Genomic DNA, 23,570 nt, shown 5'->3' with positions numbered 1-23,570 from the left:
GATGAGTTCGAGCACTCGTGTGACATCTTCAGATTTGGAATAGCAAAAGTGCATTCTGGCTACACTGTAGAGAACAGAGTGGAAGGAAAACAAGAGTGGAAGCAGAGGGAGTAGCTAGAAAGTCAATGTGGTAATTCCAAACTAAAGATTATGGAGATGGAATGAAAGTTGGGTAGTGGAGAGAAGATCTATACAAGAAGAGCACCCCTGCATTTGGTAATGAGTTGAGTAAGTGGGATTACAATGAGGAAGAAAAAGGACCAAGGAAAATTTCTTGCTTTCTGGCTTATACGTTAAATGCATCAAGGTCCAGATAACCAGACCTCGAATCTGGGGAGAGATGAGGCTGGGCAGTTAAGAATCAGATCACAGTGGGAGAGCATCACATGTCATATTGAACAAAAGAGAGAGCTGTTGTAAATTTGAACTAGAGTAACATGATCAGGTCTGTGATTTGGAGAGTTTACTTTGTCATAGGATTAATAATTTGTTGGGGTTGGAGATGGCTTAGAAAGAGAGGTCATACAAGGAAACTGAATTGGATTGGGTTGAAAATGAAGGTAAGGGGTAACTCCTTCATTTTGGTAGGGGGGACTGGCTACATACTGGAGGGCGAATCACTGAGATGCTCTAAACAGGAAAAAGTATGGGTTTTAAAAGGAAGATGATGAGTTTCATTTGAGATGTCCAGTCAGCAGTTAGGATTCTTGGACTGAAGCAGGAGAATAAAGTTTGTCTTGAAAATAATAGATTTTTGAATCATCAGCATATACATGGCAATTTAAGCCCAAAGAAAGAATTTACAAGTGAGAAAAGATGTAGACTGATGACTGCACCCCAAGAAAACCAACTTAAAAAATTATTTATTTGGCAGAGGTAGAGAGAGAGAGCACAAGCAGGGGGAGAGGCAGGCAGAGGGAGAAGGAGACTCCCCGCTGAGCAGAAAGCCTGATGTGGGGCTCTATCCCAGGACCCTGGGATCATGACCTGAACTGAAGGTAGACGCTTAACCTGCTGAGCCACATAGGTGTCCCAGAAAACCAACTTTTAAGGCATGGGCAGAGTAAGAGCCTGAGAATAAAAGGACAGAGAATAAAAAGAAAACTAGAGGAGAATATGTCAAGAAGGAAGGGTCAAAAATGGCAATTGCTACAGGGGGTTCAAGTAAATTAAAGTTTTCATTGGATTTAGTAACCAATTTGTCATTGGTTATCTTCTAGAAATAGCTTCAGTAGCAAGCTGGGAGAGGAAATCTAAATTGCAGTGGAGTGAGAAGTGAATGCAGACCTGTCTCCAAGGCTTTCAAAAAATCTGGCTGTGAAACTGAGGAAGGAGCTAAGAACAACAGCTATGGAGGTATATGGATTTGGCATCAAAGAGCACCTCAGTATTCACACACATTGTAGGACAGTTCAAATATGCTAAATATGATTCCTATGTTCAAGAAACTTACGTTTCAAGGGGGAAATCAAATGACAATAAATCAAAATACACTGAAAGAGATATGTGATTATATAATATTTTGCCTATGTCATATTTGCACTATAAATTATATAAAATGCATGTTAAGTGTTGGTTTGGGGAGGAATATGATTCTCTTTACCACAGGTTATTAGAGAACTAGATTGCTCTATGAAAAAATGAGCATAAAATATATAAGCACTTGAAGGAGAAAGGGCAAGCTCCTATACCAGCTACGTAGGATGAGACTCACCAAATGCTTTAACAAATCTAAAGAATGCATTAGTCGTAAAGCCAGTGGTCAGCCAACAAAGAAGAAAAAAAGGAGCATCAAAAAGACTGGCTATACCAGTGAAAGAACTTTCCAGCAGAAAGGTAGCTGGAATTATCAGGTTATAAGCTCACAGTTATTATAAGCTCACAGTTTTCAACCTTAGCTGATACCAAAATCATCCGAAGAGCTCTTGAAAATCCCAGTGCACTTAACTGCCTCCCTCAGACTAATTACATCACAACCTTTGGGAGTGAGACCTGGCCCCAAGTAATTCCCAGGTGGGCTCCTAGTGTAAGGCACTGTCTCCTCTAAGGTAGCCATGAAAGTGATGGCTACCACACTTCTCAGGCTGTGGTCCAAATGCTGGATCATTCATGGCCATGAGATACAGGTACTGGTGGTCTTAGGCTGATACTATTGGATATTTCACTCACCTAGCCTTCTAGTGATGATTTCATATGTATCAAATCACCTTTTGATTATCATGAGGCTTGACCACAGGGGAAGAACTGATCATGTTGACTTGAGTATTTAAGGTCTCCATGACAGTTATGTTTCTTGTTATAGATGTGAGAGAGACAAGATTAATTAATAAATGAGGATTTTCATTTCCTCCTCATCTCACTTCATTGAAGAGATCTTTGCTTTCAGTAGTCTTATTTCTAGGCTTTTTGGGTTATAAATCTGAAGAATACACAGATAAAAATGGTCTTAGGAAAAGAGTAACTTTACAGTGGACAAATCTGGCAAACATTACCTCAGCCAGGTAATCAAGATAATAAGACATATTGGTTGCATGGGTTCTTAATTTGATGTAATAAAAATGATAAAATGATAAAAATGATACTTCACTTCTTTAGTCTTTCCCACAGAAACCCATAACTCCATACTTATCACAAAAACATGAGACAAACCCCAACTGACAGACATCCTACAAAATACATGAGCTTGTCAAAACTATCAAAATCATCGAAACAAGGGGAGTCTAAATCTCAGTCCGTAGCCTGAGAAGACATGATGACTAAATGTAATGCAGCATCCTGGATGGGATTCTGAAATAATATAAAGACATTAAGTGAAAACTGAAGAAATCTGAATAAAATACAGTTTTTAGTTAATGATAATGGATCAGTACTAGTTCATTAGTTGTGACAGACATACCATACCAAGAAATTAACAGTAGGGGAAGCTGGGTACGGAGTACAGAGGAAATTTCTGTATTATCTTTATAATTTTCTGTAAATCTAAAACTATTCTCAAATAACAAGTTTATTTAAAAATAGTATTGAAATTAACTGAAATTGGATCATAGACCTAAATGTAAAATCCAAAACTGTAAAACACCTAGAAGATAACATAGGAGAAAATCTAGATGACCTTGACTATGGTGACAACTTTTAGATACAACACCAAAGGCATAATCCATGAAAGAAATAATTGATAAGCTGGACTTTTTTAAAATTAAAAACTTCTGCACTGTGAAAGACATTGTCAAGAGAATGAGAAAGCAAGCTGCAGACTGGGGTTAAATATTTGCAAAAGACATATCTGATAAAGGGCTATGATCCAAAATATACAAAGACCTCTTAAAGCTCAATAATAGGAAAACAAATAACGCAAATAAAAAAGAAATGAGAAAAGACTTGTCTTAGTCCATCTGAGCTTCCATAGCCAAATATTATACATTAGGTGCTTTATAATAACAAAAGTTTATTTCTCATAGTTCTGGAGACTGGAAAGTGCAAGATTACGTCCCCAGCAGGTTTGGTGTCTGGTGAGGACTTCCTAGTACTATTTTTCACTGTGCCCTCATAAGGCAAAGAGGGGGAAAAGAATCTCTCTTCTATAGGGATTCCTTTCATAGGGCACTAATTCCATTCATGAGGGCTCCACATTCATGACCTAATCCCCTCTCAAAGGCCTCATCTCCTATTACTATCACCCTGGCAGTTAGAATTTCAACACAGGAATTTTGGAGGGGACATAAACACTCAGTTCACAGCAAGACCTGAACAGACATCTCACCAAGGTAATACGCATACAGATAGCAAATAAGCATATGAGAAGATGCTCAGTATCATGTATCATTACAGAATTGTAAATTAAAACAAGCAGATACAACTACACACCTATTAGAATGGCCAAAATTCAAAACACTGACAACACCAAATGCTAGTGGGGATGTAAATACAATTGGAACTCTTATTCATTGCTGGTGAGATGCAAAATGGTACCGCCACTCTGGATGACAGTTTGGTGATTTCTTATAAAACTAAACATACTTTTACTACATGATCCTCCAATTGAGCCCCTTGGTATTTACAAAATTGAATTGAAAATTTATGTACTCAAACGTTTATAGTAGCTTTATTCATGTTGCCCAAACGTGGAAGCAACCAGGATGTCCTTTAGTAGGTGAATGGATACATAAACTGTGGTACAATCAGACAATGGAAAACATTTACTCAGCACTAAAAAAGAAATGAGGAATCAAGTCATGAAAAGATGTGGAGGAAACTTCAATGGATATTACTGAGTATAAGAAACCCATGTGAAAAGGCTACCTACTGTATGATTCCAACTATATGATACTCTGGAAAAGGCAAAACTATAGAGACAGTAAAAAGATCACTTTGCCAGGGGTTTGAGAGGAGGGAGGGATGAGTGGGTGGAGCAGAGAGGGGGTTTAGGGCAGTGAAACTACTCTGTATGATACTGTAACCTATAGAATATACAACACCATGAGAGAACCACAAAGTACACTATGACCTTTGAATGAGAATGATGGTCAATGTAGCTTCATTTATTGTAACAAATGTACCACTCTGGGGTGGGGGTGTTAATAATGGGGGAGCTAAGTCTGTGTAGGGTTAGGGGGTATATGGGAACCATCTGTACTTTCCAATCAACTTTGCTTTTAACCTTAAAATTCTTTAATATATGAAGTCTATTCTGAAGAATTAATTCAGTATGGGAGAGTCTGCTGAAGAGAGGAAAAGATGTAGGCTAAGACATAATAAAGGTCTGACTTTCCTAGTAAAATATTTCTTGTGTTTCTAGGCTCTGATCATTAGGTTCTAATCAGATCAATGAAACAATGCTTGTGTCAGTTTTGCTTATCCCTCTATTGTCAGGGTCTGTCATTCTGACAGAGAACCAAGTACATGGTAGTTGCCGATTAAGTATTAAAATGAATGAATAAATGAAATGCCTCCTGCTCCATGGAATTTTCCCTAATTACCCTTCAAGAGATTAAATCATTCCATTTATGTTTCTCAGGTACATTTCTTGCTCCCTTATTTTATATCATGTTTTATTATATATTTGCATGCAGTTCTCCCACATTACCCTCCACACGTCTAAATACATATGTATACACACACACACACACGCACACACACACACATGTTCACACACACACACACAAACTAGACTGAAGCTCCTTGAAGACAAAGACTGGGCTTCATTTCTATCTTTCATCTGCAAACACTTAGCTTGGGTGAACATTCCTGAATGCTTGTTGAACTGAGTTTACTTTGTTTGCTATGATCAGTTTAAAATTTCTTATTTAATTGTATTTACATAGAAAATACAAAGTTATTAACTATTAATTTAATACGAGAAAACTGTACTTATTAATCTAATTAATATCTAACTAGATCTGGCAAGAAACTGTTCCTTATCTTGCTGGTACTAGATTCTGAAAAAGTGTTTCATATGCCATTTGTGAACTCAGGGCCATTGTTTAGTGTTACATGCTCAGAAGCCAGTTTGATTTCTCTGTGGAAATTTTCCTAAACCAGCATCATGCCTGTGAGGTGGAAAGAGTACTGGGCCAATGGGAATCGAGACTGGGTTCTACTTAGGTCCCTGAGTTTAGTGAATTGTATGGCCAGTGGTAGTTCTTTTCATTGTCATGACCTGAAGTTATTTCTTCCTAAACCAGCAAACAGAAAATGAACTAGATAATATGTAAGAACATTCTAGCTCCAATATTCTTTGTCATTTAAAGCTCTTAGAAGATCAAACTGGATCTCTAAATTGCAGGCCAGTTTTCTGCTCATGCATTTTTCTGGCCACAAGATGGCGGACTTTATGTTGTTTTCTTCATTTTCTAACAGCAAAAAGAAACTTGACCCTCTTGCAGTTTTGAAGGTTTAAAACACCCAGTTCCTTAAAAAGTCTGATAAATGTAACACGGACTTTACATTCTAACTTTTCAAAGTGTCTTAAATGCTTTGGATTTTCACAATAAAGATTTCCTCTTTTGTGTAGGAATACTGATTTAGACTGTATTTCTATACAAATGCAAATATCCCGTGATGAGATCAAAGCGTCTGTAAGTATTTTCCTTTGTGTTTCTTTTTCCTTACATAGTCAAAGACAGTGCTGTTGGTATTCAAAATTGATAAAAACTTGTATGTGTGACTGGATAGAATTTTCAAAATATACTGTCACGCTGATATTTTTAGCCCTTGTCCTTGACACTGCCCAAGTATCACAACTTCCTTTGATGCTACTGAGTTTCAGGATTTTATTTGACGCAGAAGTAGCAAATCAAAATACATCTACTTCACGCACCAAATTGGGAATTAGAAACAAAAGATTTGCGCTTCAGAAATTTGATGTAATTTTCCTTAATATACATCATCTATCTGCTATAAGAAGATTCATGGCCCTCCCAACTTACCCTGGTCAGAAGCTCATTCATTTCCGACACGAGTGTGTTCAGATTGCCCTCTGCCAACTGAATGAGTCTCTCTGGAGCCCGCTGGGGTGAGAGCAAGTGCTGAAAGAGATTTCATTCCATATACATTTTAGTAAACGGTTCTGCAGTGATCATGGGTTGCACATTTAACACAACAGTTTTCCTTTATATACAAAGTATTTCACCTTTTCGCCTTCACAGAAAAGATAAAGAAACCATTTCACCTGGACACAAATACATGAAGTGCTATGCAGAATATCCTGGCAAGCAGTGCAAATTGCAGTCATTTATTGAAAAATTACTATGTGCCAGGCTTTCTTTTTTTCCCCCACTTAATTCTTACAACAATTCTATCAGGTAAATGTTATTTTGTTTTGTGTCTGAGGAGACTCTGGCCCAAAGAAGGTTAAAACTTGCACAAGATCACGTGGCCAGTAAGGGGTAGAGTCAAGATGAACTCTGTCTGGTTGTTCAATCTCCCATTTCAAGCAACAGAGATAGAGTTTACAGGAAGGAAGGAGAATGGGAGCCGTTGACAGAGGGCCCTGGCCGGGCACTCACAGAGAGGCCATTTTCTTCTGTTAAACACAGTCAATGTCATAGAACAGTGACATTAGACAAGGTCACCCTGTGACAGTGATGAATGAAAGAAAACGAGACCACTCCATAATCTTGTCTAAGCACAGACAAAACCGTAGTCTCTGTGTGGACCACAAAGGCACCCAAAATCCATCTGCTGTCGACTCTGAGTGACCACTGCCCCTTGGTCATTATAGCTTTAGCCTCCCTGTGTTCTTCCCTCCTTCTCTGTAAGATTCATTAGAATAATCCATTACCCCCACTTCCTAATAGCACCCAATCCAGCCCAAACCCCTGCTCCCTTACACCTGCCCCAGAACACCCAGCACAAACCGAGATATTGGGAGTCACTGCTATGACCCTCTTATGGAGACACGCCCACATGCCCGGTGGTGGGCAGTGTCCCTGGTTGCAGTGAGCTCAGAAATGCAACTCTGTTCTCAGTGGTCTCTGGCTGGAACCAGACAGCACTGACACAGGTAAAGGAAGTGAAAGACGAGGTAAAATGACTTGCTTACCATTTTTAAATATCAGAATAGGATCTCAAGTATCCAGGTATTAAAGAAATTGTAGGAGAAGGACACAAGCCCAGAATCAAGAAAGATTGGAATTGAAGGAAAATCAAGGTGGTTTTGACCAACACTCAGCCAGCCCTCAGGAGATAGAGGACTGTATCTCTTGGCTCAGGGGGTGGCCACAGATTAAAAACACTTCCATTAGGGCCTTTCACTACGACATCCAGTGCTTATGTGGTATTTTCAGAATTGTTTATGTCCTAGTGAAGTATTTGCTTTTCTCGGTTAATCTCCTTTCTTGGTATTCTTCCCATGTATAGTACTTCCCCTCATCCGTGGGGGATATGTCCCAGGACCCCCGGTGGATGCCTGAAACGGCTGATAGTGCTGAACCCTGATATACTGCTTTATCCCATTCATATGAGCCTAGGATAAAGTCTAATTCATAAATGAGGCACAGTAAGAGATTAACAACAATGATAAAATAGAACAATTATAAAGCTATGCTGTAACAAAAATTATGTGAATGGACTCTCTCCCTCTCTCAAAATATGTTACTGGACTGTACTTGCCCTTCTTGTGAAGATGTGAGATGATGAAAGGCTTACATAATGAGGCACCGTGGCACACGAGGCTACCTTCGACCTTCTGATAATAAGTCAGAAGGAGCATCATCTGCTTGCGAACCATGGTTGACTGTGGGTAACTGAAACCGTGGATAAGGGGGAGACTAAGGAAAATAACCAGTCAGCATCTTCCTTATTAAAACTCCCATTTCTGATATGAGACTTACGAGGTAAATTTGGATTCCTCTGTCTAGCTTTCAAGGTTGTCCTTCATATTACCCTGCCCACTCAAGTTTCTAGCCTTATCTTTTACTAGCATGCCTGCCTTCTCACGTCGGACAGACGCGCCCTGTGAATTCACGGCTCCACCTCTGCTCACACACTCTCTTCGCCTCAAGGCAGGAGTACGAGCCCCGCCGGGCCAGGGAGGTCTCATGGCTGGCAGGTGGGCTGGGCCTTTCCAGGCAAGTTACTTTCTCTCTCGGAGCTTGACAAAGGTAGTGTCATTCTCACTGGCCCTGAAGTCATTGTGCCTCTATTTCAATCCCGGCTCTGCATTTAGTAGCCACGTGGTCTTATGTCTCGCCTGTAACTTTTCTGTTTCAGTTTCCCTACCTGAAAACAACATGGATGATACAGTGCTTCCTTCCTACCTCTTGGAGTTTCTGTAAGATTTATGTATGATAATTCATGTAAGACTTAGGGAGTTAATTGCTTCACACAGAGGTACTCATCCATAAGTGTTAGGTATTTTTGCTGTCATCATTACTGGCTTCCTCTCCTGGAAAATAGGCATAATAATACTTGGCTTGAAGGCCATGGTCCAGATTACAGAATATACTCCCTAGAAGAGCGTCCACCAGTGTCTAGTGAATAAACCTTAGATTTTTCCTCAGTCCTTGCCAATATTTCTCTATTAAATTGTGTCTATCCTTCAAGTTCCAACACAAATTACACTCTCATTCATAACGTATTCCCTGGTTACTCCGATTATTACCTGTGTCTCCAATCTTTGTACAATATTGTAAGTCAAAAATTTACAAAACACATGATGATTATCCTGATTGTTAAATTACTGCTTTCACCACATAGATTACAGGCTTCCTGGGGGTAGTGACCACATATAGGAGTCATAAAACTCCCAGGGAACCAAGCACAATACCGAAACATTCCAGAATTTCTTAAAAAATACCTGATCATTGACCAATAGCGTATCAGGAGTCACTTTCCACCTTTTGCTATCAGATGAAATCCCACTTTCCTTAACATTTCCTCCTCTCCCACCCACTACCAAAAGTTTTAACAATGTTTTAGAATACTGTTTTTCAAATTAGTTCTCACTGAAGTGTTTTCAAAGGTCTGCTAGCTCTCTAGTACAAAATTTTAATCTTGTGTTTTCAATTCGACAGGAAACTTAAATGTTAATGTAAGCATTTCTGGAACTCAGGCGGGGCACCTGAGAAATGGATATGGCCACCTGAGCTCAGCAGCGACCTCTGCATGCATGTCTGATCGTATGGCAGGTTGAGCCCCTAAATCATGTGACCTTGTCAAGTGATGCCGAATGTCATTTTAGGACCCTAGCCTTACGAGGGACTCTGGTTCATACCGTGGAACGGTTGGAGTTACACATAACATACATACTGATCGAAGAGCCTGTGCGGAAGTAGTCACGGTCATATTCTTGATGCAAGCAGCAATTTGCTTTCAGCAAAAATCATCCGTTATTTTATATTAATGTTTTTAATTTTAATTTTATTGGTTTTTTAGGCTTTTGTAAGGATTAATGTGCTTTGATTTTATAGAGCTATAAGTATAGGGAACCATACCTGATTTTATGTTTGTACATATTTAAGTAACATAATAAAGCTGATTTAGGCAAAGCACTGAGAGTACATAAGCCTCTTTCCCTTAATAGCAATCTGTTATAGTATAATACTCAAATTTGAAAAACACTAGTTTAGAAAGTCTCTGAATTTCCCTCCTGGCTGCTTGCCTTGATTTGGGGCAATGGGAAGAACATTTACCAATTCTGGCCACTACCCCTTGGGAAGCTTCTGTTACCTTTCCCTGGCTCTTGCTGTTACTACTCCAACCTACCTTTAGTTCTTGAGTCGTATTTTCGAGGCCATACAGCATTTTATACGGGGCAGGTAGCGGGCCAGTGAGGTTGATACTCATGGCCATCTGCTCCAGGCGAGCCAAGTCACCGAGAAGGAGGCCCGTGCATTCATCTCCACAAACTGTGAAAGGGAAACAACATAGACTATTTACTTCTGTTAAGGATCCCAGACAGATGTTCAAAGATTTCAGCTATGAAATATTTTATGGCCCAAGTATAACTCCATGAGAGATGATGCTTCTCATCTTAGATAATAAACGTTTCAAATAGATGACAGTTGAAAAAAAGAGGAAAAGAACAACAGAACAGCAGACATGCCTGTTGGCCAGAAGCTGAATTAGGGATGGGGACATAAGCTGAGGAACAAAAGAGGAGGGGCAAATGGATTTTGAGGGGAATGAGCAGAAGTATGAGAGGTAAGACATGGGATATAACATTATAAATGTTCCAGCAATTCCCACATTAGCAATCTAGAGGACATCTGTAACTAGGGAATAAAACATGTTCCTGTGTCTAAAACTGTATGCAAATATACTGTGCTCTGTTGGCGTGCACTGGAGAGTGTAACAAATGGGTCTCCACGTGTTTCACGTACCACGCATGCTGCATATCCCAAAATTGTACAACTTTTCTGCTTGATATCTATTGAAAATAATTATTTTTAAAAAAGAAAAGCCGAAAGAAAGAACTTTTCTTTTTATAATTTGTGGTTTTTGGCTCATGATATGTATTTATTTACTTACTGACTTATTTGCCAACTTTTCCTCTTTAGCCTTTCAACACATTATCACCCATCATTACATGCACTCCCACCAATTCCTGCTTTGCTAATTAACCTCATCCAGTCTTGTGGATAAATAACTGCTAAGGGCCAGGAAAATGTTATTCCTTAAGTAGCCAGAAGTGCTAATGTTCTATGTATAATCTTTTCGATAATTAGAAAGAGGGAGTATTCAAACTTGGCGTGGTGGAAGGGGGCTGGTGGTAGAGTTAGCAGAGAGGGAAAAAATGGATTGTTTTTTCATTATTAGATTAATTTCATAAACAGAATTTCTAAAATGAAAATACATGAATTGTTTTGTAGGATTTTAAATACATGCATATTCAGTTTGAAGTTTTGTGCTCCTTGTTTTTTTTTTAACCCTTTGCAACAGAGCAATGAGGTGTATAGCTTCTCCATGCCAAGGAGCCCGTACTACCATATTTATGATATGCGTTCATGTAGACAGTTATAATTTCTAGCATATATTTGGAAGAAGGAGGTATCAAAACTATGCACATGAGAAAAGAGGTAAATACATAACATGGCAAATACCAAGACCTGAAGTAGCTTTGGACCATGCCCCAAACTGGCAAGAATTCAATGAGTCCTCTAAATAGCACTCCCCTGAGCTGCCTAATGGAGAGAAAGCCATTAACTAAAGCTTGTAAACAAAGAGAAATTGTACAGGGGGTGAGTTTTGATAGAACAGCAGTTAGAGGTGAGTTAGAATATCCCTTCGCAGGGATTCAACTGCCCCAGCGGGGCTTTCAGGAAACCAGCTCCGTACAGGTGATACCTACAACTGTAGAGAGTCACCTGCAGGGGCTTTGCCCACAGAGTGAACAAAGAGGCTTTGGAGGCAGGAGTCCAAGTGTGGAACTCGAGCTGTATTCTCTTCCTCTTCTGCTAAGTGGAATGAAAGGGAATTTGCTCTGCATGGAAACTCAGTGAAGACAACAGAGCGTCGTGCCTTCCTGCTCCCAGTTCCATGCGAGCACTTGAGAAGTTTTAACACACCTGTCTACATGAAACAATTACAGAAAACACAACTTGCAACATAATTAGGTGCCGAATTGACTCTGTCTAAACATCAAGACACAGTCTGGTTCTCAAACATTAGCGGGTCTCAGAATCATCTGAACAATCTTCTTAACACACAGAAGACAGCCATACTCCCAGGGATTCTGATTTAAGGGGCAATGGAGTTACCTGGCTTCTGATTCTCTGAGAGTGTACCTTCCTCTCAGGTGAATGCTGTTACTTCTGGTCTGTACAGCACAGTTTGGTGGTAACTAGATCGGCAGCATTGCCATCACCTGGGAGTTTCTTAGACATGCATAATCTTGGGCCCATTCCAGATCTGGTGGCTCAGAATCTGCATTTTAGAAAGATTCCCATGCAACCTATGCATGTTAGTGTTTGAGCAGTACTGCTGTGGGTTGATTGGCCTCAATTCTGGCTGTACAATAAAATCATATGGGGATTCATAAAATACAGATGTCCAGGTTCCTGCCACCCCTGTCTTCAGAGCATCTATTTCTTGGGTCTGTGGTAAGGCCTAGGCATCAGGATTTTTAAAAGATGAGAGATGGTCCTATCACACAGCTAGAGTTTAGAACCACTGTTGCAGATGATAAGCTTCAGGGAGACTCAGTCCTAAAGATGAAAGACGTCATTTTGTTTGTTGTGTCCTCTGCCTAGGACACTTCTCCCTCCATCTTCCCCTGTGTGGCTCCTGCATGTTCAGGTCAAGGGCTTATTTCCTCAGAGGGGAAGGCCATGATGACTCAGAAATGACTGTCTCCACCAATCACTACTGCATTCCCTTGGTCTTGTTATCTTAACACTCGTGTGTATGAGGTATCTTATTACTTTATTTATACATTGCTTCTTCCACACCAGAGAACAGACCTTAATCACCTTTGGTCACAGTGTTTAAGATAGTGTCTTGCACACAGTAAACATAGTAAAAAATATGTGGTTACTACTATCTTTGTAAAAGAAGAGCAAAAAATATTTTGGAGAAGAGCAGAGTGTTAGAAGGACAGAACAGAGAGAGGGAGGGAGGGAAGGAGGGAGAGAAGAACAGTCAAACAGGAAGTGTCTAAATGGGAAAACGTGAAAATGAGACAGGAACCACACAGGTATGTGAGGAACAGGAGAACAGAATAAAAACAATGTTAAGAGAAAAGTATCTTGTGATTGGAGAGGCAGAGACGGAATAATGTCGGGATACGGCTGTTATGATACCCACATAAAGTAATCAGGTTTTTGTTTGTTTTGAGGTAATTCAGTTTTGACTCAGGAAAGAGTTATTAGAATGGAGGAAGGGAGGAGAAAAAAAAAGATATGAAATGTTATCAAGAAAGAAACAGCACAGATGGGTTATTGACCAGATAAAGGCAATGCTCAGTTCTGGGGTGGATTAAAAACGGTCACCACTTCCTTCCTGTTCTCCCACTAAGAGGTAGAGTCTTCGTTCCCTCCCCTTAAATCTGGGTTGGATTTATGATGCACTCTGACCCAAAGAGTGTGTCAGAGGAATGCTGTGTGACTCTTCAGCCTCAGCTTCAAGGGCTTCAGCATTTTCTGCTTTCACATTCTTGGAACCCTACTACCTTATGGATAATCCCAGATGAGTCTTCTTGAGGAAGAGAGGCAGCTGTGAGCAAGAGCATAGCAGGCCTGACCATTCCAGCTGAGGCCCCATCATGTGATGGGGGCTCTCCGAGACTCCCCAGACATGACAACAAAAGAACTATCCGTTGGAGCCCAGTCCAGACTCTCAACCTACAGAAACCTGAGGATATATCCAGCTGCTGTTTTAAGCTGTTGAATTTTGGAGTGGCAGCAACACGTAACTCATACCCTTTGCCAAGTTTTGCAAGTGTGATTTAGAGTTCAAATTCAGATCAGAGACTTACCAGTTGCAATTCACAGGCTAAGAACAAGTATTAGGAATGATTCTTAATTTTATTAAAAGTTAGGAAGGATACAAAGGCTCCTTTCCCACTGAGGCCAACTTTAACACTGTTATAAAGTTCCATTCAACTTCTAGTGAAGATGGATTTTGGGCAGATATTCCCAGGGTGTAAGCAAAAAATATACTCTTTTCACTTTCAAGACCTTGAGAGAGACTTCATAACAGAACGTCTCACCATGCTTTTTAGGGCAGTGTGTTCTTCAGGAATCCTTTGCTAGCCCTTTCTCTAATGTATGTATAATTTACAACCTACCTATTTCCAAGAAGAAATTGAGTCAGCTCACTGATAATAGTGTGGCTAGAGGTTCCTCACTGGTGGCTCCAGAAATTTCCAGGGAAAAGTTTTCTCAGTTTTTACTTCATATAAGAATAAATCAAGCACTGGAATGCAGAACTAGATCCGATTTACCGTGATACACTACAGAGTAAATTGGTGAGCTAGAATGCCAAGAGGCATGATGAATACTGATTTTTCTCTCGTTTATTCTACCCCCTGCCCATCTGTTTTGGTTCCTCATCTTCCATTGTTGAAATAAAAATGTATTTAATTGCTCTTTCAAGGACTCATACATCCCATTTTATGTCTCTGTGTCCAAAGGTCTATTACTGTACCATGTCTTACGGTCTCTGTATTTGCTTTTTGAGGAACAAAGCAGAAGCACATTTCCATAAGTGAAAGGTAAGTTTTATAGTATGCTCCAAGTAATATACTAACATCTGTCCAAATGGGTCAGAAAGACTTATGGATATGACAGCCATGGGGATTTTTCCAAAGCTTCTATATAAGTCTAGTTCATGCAGTTAGAAGATAAACACATGGGGAAATATGCCTTTTACATAATGGTTTGCCATTTTATTCTGACACAAAATATTTTACTTATACCACAAGCTACTTTTATTTGCCCTCAAAAAGTCTGAAATGTCTGGCAACAAACACGGATGCAAATTAAAACCACATTTAATTCACTTTGAGGGGGAAGATTTGAAGAGTGTACAGAGACATGGAATATTCACATTATATAAACAATTGTTCTTTGATAAGGATGCAGTAACTGCTCAATGTAAATTAACACCTATCTTATAATCAGGACCCCCAAAGAACCTCTCCCACCCATTCTATTCAGCAAGAGGTAGGTTATAAAGTGAGATCCTGGCTAAACTGCATGGGAACAAAAGCAAATATTTCAAGACTATGATTATATTTTACATGACTAAATGTTTCTGAGGCTTTGCCTATAAAAGTGTCAGGATAAATTTGTGTCTAATATTAACAAATGCAGTACTAAATTCAGATCGTTATAGCTGGGCACATGTAAGGGACAAATCATGCAGCTGATATTACAGATCTTTCTGTTAGCAATTAGTACAAAATACTGCATTTCTTCCAGAGTCCCCCATGCATAATAACTACTGGCTTAATGTCACAAAAAACTCACACACTACGTCCACACCAAAGAAGCTGAAGCTGAAATGAGTGCTTTGAGTATTTTTGAAAAGGCCAAATCCATTAACCAAGTTTAGGTAAAGATATATAAATTGTCTGCTCTAATAAAATAGGGATAATTGAGTAAATAAACATTTCTAACAAAAGATAAAATTTGTACACGTATATTCATGTTTTAATTTAACTCTTTTATATTAAGGCCATTGATAGTTCCTAGGATACGGATTTTATATTTCTCTTTTCCCTTCAAGAAGAAACTTTTAGATTGGCATATATTTAGGGCTTATTATTATGTAGAAATAATATCTTCTAAAATAAAAATTTGGTTTTAAACTGATTAAGAAGACTTTTTTTGCCTATTATTTCTCTGAATAAAGGGAAAGGTATTCTGGAGGCTTTAGATGAGGCTGATGAATTTGTTCATGCACCAAGTTGTTTTATATATTATATATGATTTAATATTTATCATAAGATATATGTAAGTATAATTATATAAAAGCATATAATATACACAAATTTATAATTAAACTAATACATTTATATAATTATGTATTATACAATAGGATTTTTTGTATCTTAATTTTAACTTAATTTTTAAATATTTGTGTATAAGTTTTATTTAATATATATGTTAAACAAAATTCTGTACATATGTGTGTGTATATATATATTTATATATATGTGTATATAATATATATGTATATATATATACATATATTATATATATGTAACACAAGTTCAATATGGCTTAAGTATGGCATAACTACTCCAAAAAAAGGGAAACTTTTTGTAAGCACTATAATAATAATGGGATAGTAACTTTTATCTATATAATATTCACTACATAGCAGGCAATATGTTCTTTCTTGCCTTCATTATCTCATCTAAAGTTCACAGCAATTCTATAAAGTGCTATTAATATTCTCATTTAAAAGATGAGTAAAATAGTTGCAATAATTGTATATATGAGTCCATAAATATTGCCACGTGAAAACTTAAAGAGAGGAGAAAATATAAGGTGGTCATAAAAGGGGTTTTCAGTGACTTGAAGAGCCTACAATTAGAATTGTAGAAAACCAGAAGTCAGCCTAACCTAAATATTTCATCAGAAACTGATGAGCTGCATAAAACATGTTTTTGGAAAAAAGCAGTCAAGTAATAACCATGATGCTAATAATGCCTAGAATTTATTGAGCATGTATTATGCTTAGGTACTTTGTGTGTGTGTGTGTGTGTGTGTGTGTGTGTGTGTGTGTGTGTGTAGTATTTTGTTTCCATTTTACGGATGATGAAATGAGATTTAGAAGAGTTCACTAAATGGCATCACACAACTTGTATGTGGCCAGCCAAGGATTCGAACCTTCTAGAGACATACCATGACAGCATGCTTCCGGGCATCAGGAGATGGTCTGCTTCAGGGACACCACAGAAAAGACAATTAGACTATCTTACTTATATGACTTCCTCTGACTTGAAGATCATATGATTCTATTGTTGTTTGAGGTCAATGAACTCCTTGGATCTAGCAGAGTGAAAACTGTAATCAAACGAAGTTTACTCTTAAAATAAAGCCTGACAAAAAATAAATAGTGATCAGCCTCCTGTCTATGACAGTTCAACAGCACAACTCTTTCTTCCATTAATAGAATGGCTGTCTCAGTGTGATATACAAACCCCTGAGACTGAGGGCCAATAACTAGGAAAATTATCTAGAATCAGAGTGATAGTTACTGTTCTACAATCTTGTAATCCTGGACCTATGCTAAGAAGGTTGACAAAAAACTCAAAGCGTCTTTTACTAACAAAACAGATGCAGATAAAGTGCAAATAGGGCGAACAGAAGTTGCTTCTATAGATTCCATGATGTCCGGGTTTGAATAACATGCCACAGCTTCGAGTTGTAAAAAACTACAGTAGACATACTGGTCTTTGGATAGGAAGTAGCACTTGGGGGTTAAGTGGGAGCAGAAAGAGGATGGCATTTAATGGGTAAGGATGGAGGGTGATCGCATGTCCCACAAGCAAATCCATAGTTCATTAAATAGCATCTGGGGGTCAACTGATGCTTTATCATCACCTTTTATTATGTAAAGTCTCATTTTCTTCACAGGGATCAGCCACATTGCACTATTTTGTTCCTGCTCTCATTTATAGGGAGAAATAATTGCCATTAGCAATCATCTTTGATTTATAAGAGTACAACAGTGTTCTAGTTATAATATATAAGGGCTGCTGCATTATTGTGATAAGATCCTTGCTGGCAACTGGATATTAAAAACAAAAATCTTGACCATCTCTGCAGATCAGTGTCAAGGTAAGATAAAACTTCAGATCTCAGCTTTCACCAAGTGGCTGAAAAGTGTGTATTTTACAGAATTAAGGTGCGCTATCACATTTAGCTAGGTTGCAGGTAAAAAACACACTTCATGATTGCTTTTGCAACACTGAAGCAAAACCTCATCTTAAATGTTATATTATAGAAAAATTGTGGTTATAAATAATAAAGCTTTTATATTTCTAATATCTCATAGGCGATGAATAAAATAGGAAGCATCAATTTGATATTTATAAAATCCTCTTTCAGGCACTCTTTATGGAATAACATCTTACCAACAGCTCCTAATTTTAATTTCTGTTTTCTCTAAGAGTAATATATTTTACTATGCCACTCAATCTATTTTAAACATTACATAAGATTTTTTTGTGTTAACTACTGATCTGTAGAAAATAGGACATGAACAAATCCAAGTTTTGTGATTCACCATACAGAACTTCACTATTAAATAAAAAAATGTCTTTCTTACTCATTCTCAAATTTCAGAAAGGCAGGTTGTTGTTCTCATTTTATAAAATGATATGTAAATTGTGAATGAGGGTTGGAAAAGGAGGTTGGATTTGTATTAACCTAACATACTAAGGAGAAGTCTGTCCTGTTTTGGGAAGTCCAACAAAATATCTCTTCAGAACTCACCAGCATTTGTAAGGGAAAAATACACTGTAGAATTGTCTATTAGAAAAAAAAATTAAAAAGGTCTAGAAAGAAATCTAAGCACCCGGCCAGTGTGTTTTTCACTTGCATGGAAGGTAGGACTCTACTTGACAATCCCTGATGAATAGAAATCTGTCATAACCCCCATATAACTATCATAATATTTTAAATCTTAGAGGAGAGTCTCAACAGTTGGTAGGGGGAAAAAGTATGTACCTATTAATATTATATGTATTTAAAATTTTTCATTTTTTAGCCCATTTAATCTTTATTCTTTATTGAGGTAATGTGGGCTTTAAGCCCAAGAAGTAAATGAATAAAGAGCGGAATTAATTAATGTTGAATACACTGGGAAAACCATGTCTGCTTTCAGTGTCTTGCACTGGCAGTCAGTGTAAAAGAAAGTAAGATTTGCAAGGCAGACCTAGGTTCAAATCATAGCTCTATTGAAAAGTCACTGTGAGCTTTGGAAAAGTAACTTAAATCACCTAATTCAGTTTTGTTATCACACAGTGGAGATAATAACGTATAGGGATGTTGTAATCATTTAAAAGCATATAAAGTGCTTAATATAGTGTCTGGCAAATGGCAAGCTCTCAATATAGGTGAACCTTTGAAGAATTACTATTATGATGAACCATGCGTGGTAAAAGGGGCTTTGGAGAATACCTAGAATCTGAAGATAGATGTATTGGTTAAGCATGCCCAGGCACTGACTCTGATTGGTGAGGTTGATAACTTTGGTGGGTTGAATTTGGCTCACTGGGAAAGACTCTGTTGTCTAAATATTACGTATTAAGGGCATATGTTATTTGCATAAATTCCTCATGACGGTAATGGAAATTCCATGTATAAAGGGCCGTGTCTAACAAAAAATCCACCATTTTGGATCCCATAAAATCCTAGCTCGTTCACTGGCAATTGTCCGTGGCAGCTACGAGTCTCTCAGGTGCTCCAGGGAAGCTCTTCCATGATTTCTACATTTGCTCTGTACTGCACAATCTCTACAGCACAATTTTATATCCTTTGTTATATAAATTATGTAACTAACTTTACAGGAGGTATATAGATTCTTTGCACCAGTATGCAGCTCTCTTGAGATAATGCAATGATCATGCCTAGGTCATTTGTTGTGTTTTTTTTCTATTTTTTTATAAACGTACAAATCCACAATGTAGGCCAAATTAAGTCATGTTTTCTAGAGAATTAATCAAAGATAGAAAAATTAACTATATAATGCATGCTACTAACCTGAGTGCTAATTTATTTATTTATTTATTTATTTATTTATTAAAGATTTATTTATTTATTTATTTGACAGAGAGACAGCCAGCGAGAGAGGGAACACAGCAGGGGAGTGGGAGAGGAAGAAGCAGGCTCCCAGCGGAGGAGCCTGATGTGGGGCTCGATCCCAGAATGCTGGGATCACGCCCTGAGCCGAAGGCAGACGCTTAACGACTGCGCTACCCAGGCGCCCCTAATTTATTACAGAATAAGACAAATGTCTTAATTTTTATAGTCACCATCTTAACAACCAGCACCAATTTCTCTCTTTTCCTCATCAATGTAACATGCGCTCTAAGCTCCGAAGAGATTTTTCTCAGAAGACACTTCTCTGACTACACATACATACGCTCTTACCCAAACCAGGCTACCTCATATACGCCCACTCACAGGCCTTATACAATTCTACTGCAGTCCCATGTGATAAAACAGGCTCTGCAGATCAAACAGGCCAGATGAATCATTCTTTGGTATCTTGCTCTCATTTAGCTTAAGGATATAAAAAGATACTAAAAAGAGATTTGAAGATAAGTCAGTTATGTCCTTATTTGTGTCTTGATTAATTATCTCATTTCAAAACTAGAAATAAAAACTGAGTCCTGGGAAAGGTCAATATAATAGAAATATGGCATGTTTTTCTGCAACAGGAGAAATTTTAAAATATGAGAAAAGAAGAAAAGCCTAAAGATATTCTATGCAAAATTTCTAACAGTTAACCTAATAAAGGGTAAAGAGTAAACATTAGTAGAAATGGAAATCTCTAATATTTAAGAGCAACATGAGGAAAATCTATACAGCGTTTATAAAATGAAAATATTTCTTATAAATATCTTAAAAATATAAAAGAAATATTTATTTATAAAATGATTATAAACAGTTAAGAAAAAATGTCTACATATAGGGGCGCCTGGGTGGCACAGTGGTTAAGCGTCTGCCTTCGGCTCAGGGCGTGATCCCGGCATTCTGGGATCGAGCCCCACATCAGGCTCTTCCGCTATGAGCCTGCTTCTTCCTCTCCCACTCCCCCTGCTTGTGTTCCCTCTCTCGCGGGCTGTCTCTATCTCTGTTGAATAAATAAATAAAATCTTTAAAAAAAAATGTCTACGTATAAAAAATCCCCATAACTTAACGCTTCTTTTGTACAAGAAAAATACACTATTGTTTAATCCTCCAGAAGAATATTAAAATTTGCTGGATATAGCAACTGAACTGAATATCATGTGTAGCAATGGGAAGTACATTTCTCTGTGGGACAAGAAAAATCCAAACGAACATTACAAGGCTAGAGTAACTCTGTAACTGAAGGACTGGCACTTTTGTTATCACCTGGGACCCTAGGAGGTTTAAATTCCACTGATGGGAAGGAGAAAAAAAAAGAGTTTTCTTATAAATTTATTTAAACGTATATGAAGTATTAATCACCAACAGAATAAGAACTTAGAGCCCCTGTTGTTGATGGGAAGAATAACAACTCCCTTTAAAATAAATGTTCAGAAAATAATACCATTATTTTATCTCTCACAGACTTTAAAGTGTTATTGCAATTTTTCTGTGATTAACATCAAATGTGGTATTTTACTTCAAGTTTACTTCTGGGTAATTAAGAAAATTGATGATTTAAAATTCAAGGACTGTTTTATTAGTGTTTATATTTGCAGCATCTATATATTATCTAGTTAAATATGTCAATGTTAATAATCTAACTTGAAAACAATATTAAAACTAATATGATTACATTAGAAATCCACTTCAATTATCATTAAAATATGTCATTATATTTGAAAACAGTGTATATGCATATAACCAATAACTGAACATGATAATGTACATATATATTATATATTATATTTAATCTTTCCCTCCCTTCAAACTTGAAATTTATTTTTATTTTAAATGTGATACATTTTTATTAAAGAATACATTGAAAAAAATGATTTAAAAACCTATATTAGCAAACATACCCAGTTTTTACTTTTTCTGGCACATTTTAAAAGCCACCATTAATACATGGAGACTAAACAATATGCTACTAAACAATGAATTGATCAACCAAGAAATCAAAGGGGGGGAAAAATCACACATGGAGACACATAAAAATGAAAACACATGGTGCAAAATCCTTGGAATGCAGCAAAAGCAGTTCTAAGAGGGATGTTTGTAACAATACAGGCTTACCTCTGGAAACAAGAAAAATCTCAAATAAGCAACCTAACTTTATACTAAAAGAACTAAAAAAAGGAGAATAGAGGGAAGATGGAGGAAGAGTAGGGGACTGCATTTCATCTGGTCCTTTGAATGCAGGTATATATCTATCACATCATTCTCAACTCCTGTGAATTCAACCTGAGAGCTAAGAAAAGAATTGCTACAATTCTACAAACAGAAAAGTGACCACTCTTTCGCAAGCTACATGAACGCCTTCAGGGAACGAAAGCCACACAGGGCAACCCAAAGTAGCTTACACTGAGCCCACCCCCTGGCAAGGGCTGGTGCAACTCCACCTGGGCAAGACACCTAAGAATCAGTGCAACAGGCCCCTCCCCCAGAAGACAGGCAGGAACACTGGGTGAATACCAAATTTATGGATCACACAGAACTGAAAAACTTCTGCACTAGGGGAAAATAGTATATAGAATTTGAGGTCTTTTTCTCATGAGTCTTTAGTCTTTCAGTTTCAAATTTCCTTTTTCTTTTTTCTTGTTTTTCCTTTTCAACTAGTTTCTTATTTTGTCAATCCTTGTTTTTAAGTCTTTTTTAAATTTCCATTTTTACATTTACATTTTATAGATATATCCTTCATTTCTGGCTTCCTTTCACTGTATTCAATTTTATTTTTGTATATATATGTTTTTCTTTCTTTGCAATTTTGGAATTTAGTGTCTTCTAACAAACAGACCAAAAAACAACCAGGACAAAGTGGATCACCCTGTTTTGTTCACCTATGAGCTTATATTCTCTCCCCTCTCTTTTACTTCCTTTTCTTTTTTCGTTTCTGACCTCTTCAGATTCGTTTAGTGTGTATTTTGCTGGGGTTGTCGTTGATATTTTTTATTTTGTTCTCTCATTCATCTATTCTTCTCTGGACAAAATGACCAGAAAGAGAAATTCACACAAAAAAAGAAAGAACCAGAGGAAATACTCTGCCATAGATCTAATCAATATGGATATAAGTAAAATGTCAGACCTAGAATTCAGAATAACAATTATAAAGTTATTATGGGCTTGAAAAAAGCATAAAAGACAATAGAGAACCTCTTAGTGAAGAAATAAAATCTAATCAGGCTGAAATTAAAAATGCTTTAACTGAGATCCAGTCTAAAATGGATGCTTTAACAGCTAGACTAAATGAGGCAGAAGACATAGAAGACAAAATGATGGAATAGAAGGAAGCTGAGGAAAAGAAAGAAAAACAACTAATGGGCCATGAAGGGAGGCTTCAAGAAATCAGTGATATTGTAAAGCAAAACAATATTAGAATTATTGGGGTTCCAGAGGAAGAAGAAAGAGAAAGAGAGGGACAGAAAGTATATATGACCAAATCATAGTTTAGAACTTCTCTTATGTGGGGAAGGAAACAGGCATTCAAGTCCAGGAGGTAGAGAGAACCCCTGACAAAATCAATAAAAATAGATCAACACCCTGACATATAATAGTGAAGCTGTCAAAATTCAGAGATAAAGAGAAAATCCTGAAAGCAGCTCAAGACAAGAGGTCCTTAATGTAAAGGGTAGGAACATTAGACTGATAGCAGACCTATCCACAGAGAACTGGCAGGCCAGAAAAGCCTGGCATGATATATTCAGGGTACTAAATGAGAAAAACATGTAGCCAATAATACTTTATCCAGCAAGGCTGTCATTCAGAATGGAAGGCGAGACAAAG

At 37.6% G+C, this 23,570-nt stretch overlaps 1 protein-coding gene across 4 annotated transcripts in view; it reads right to left on the bottom strand.

The window, feature by feature from the left end:
- LAMA2 (laminin subunit alpha 2) overlaps nt 1-23,570 on the bottom strand; it is a 599,838-nt gene that overhangs the window by 134,208 nt on the left and 442,060 nt on the right. For all 4 annotated transcript variants that reach the window (XM_087865477.1, XM_087865478.1, XM_045805578.2 and 1 more), the window contains 2 exons: nt 10,204-10,346; nt 6,426-6,524 (listed from right to left, as the gene is read on the bottom strand). In XM_087865477.1, the coding sequence (XP_087721603.1) occupies nt 6,426-6,524; nt 10,204-10,346 (242 nt within the window). The remainder of the gene's footprint in view (nt 1-6,425; nt 6,525-10,203; nt 10,347-23,570) is intronic.

The sequence above is a fragment of the Ursus americanus genome, chromosome 11 (assembly GCF_024610735.1).
Source record: "Ursus americanus isolate L20-20 chromosome 11, mUrsAme1.1.p, whole genome shotgun sequence".
NCBI lineage: Eukaryota > Metazoa > Chordata > Mammalia > Carnivora > Ursidae > Ursus > Ursus americanus.
This window is presented reverse-complemented; position numbering and strand designations above follow the sequence as displayed.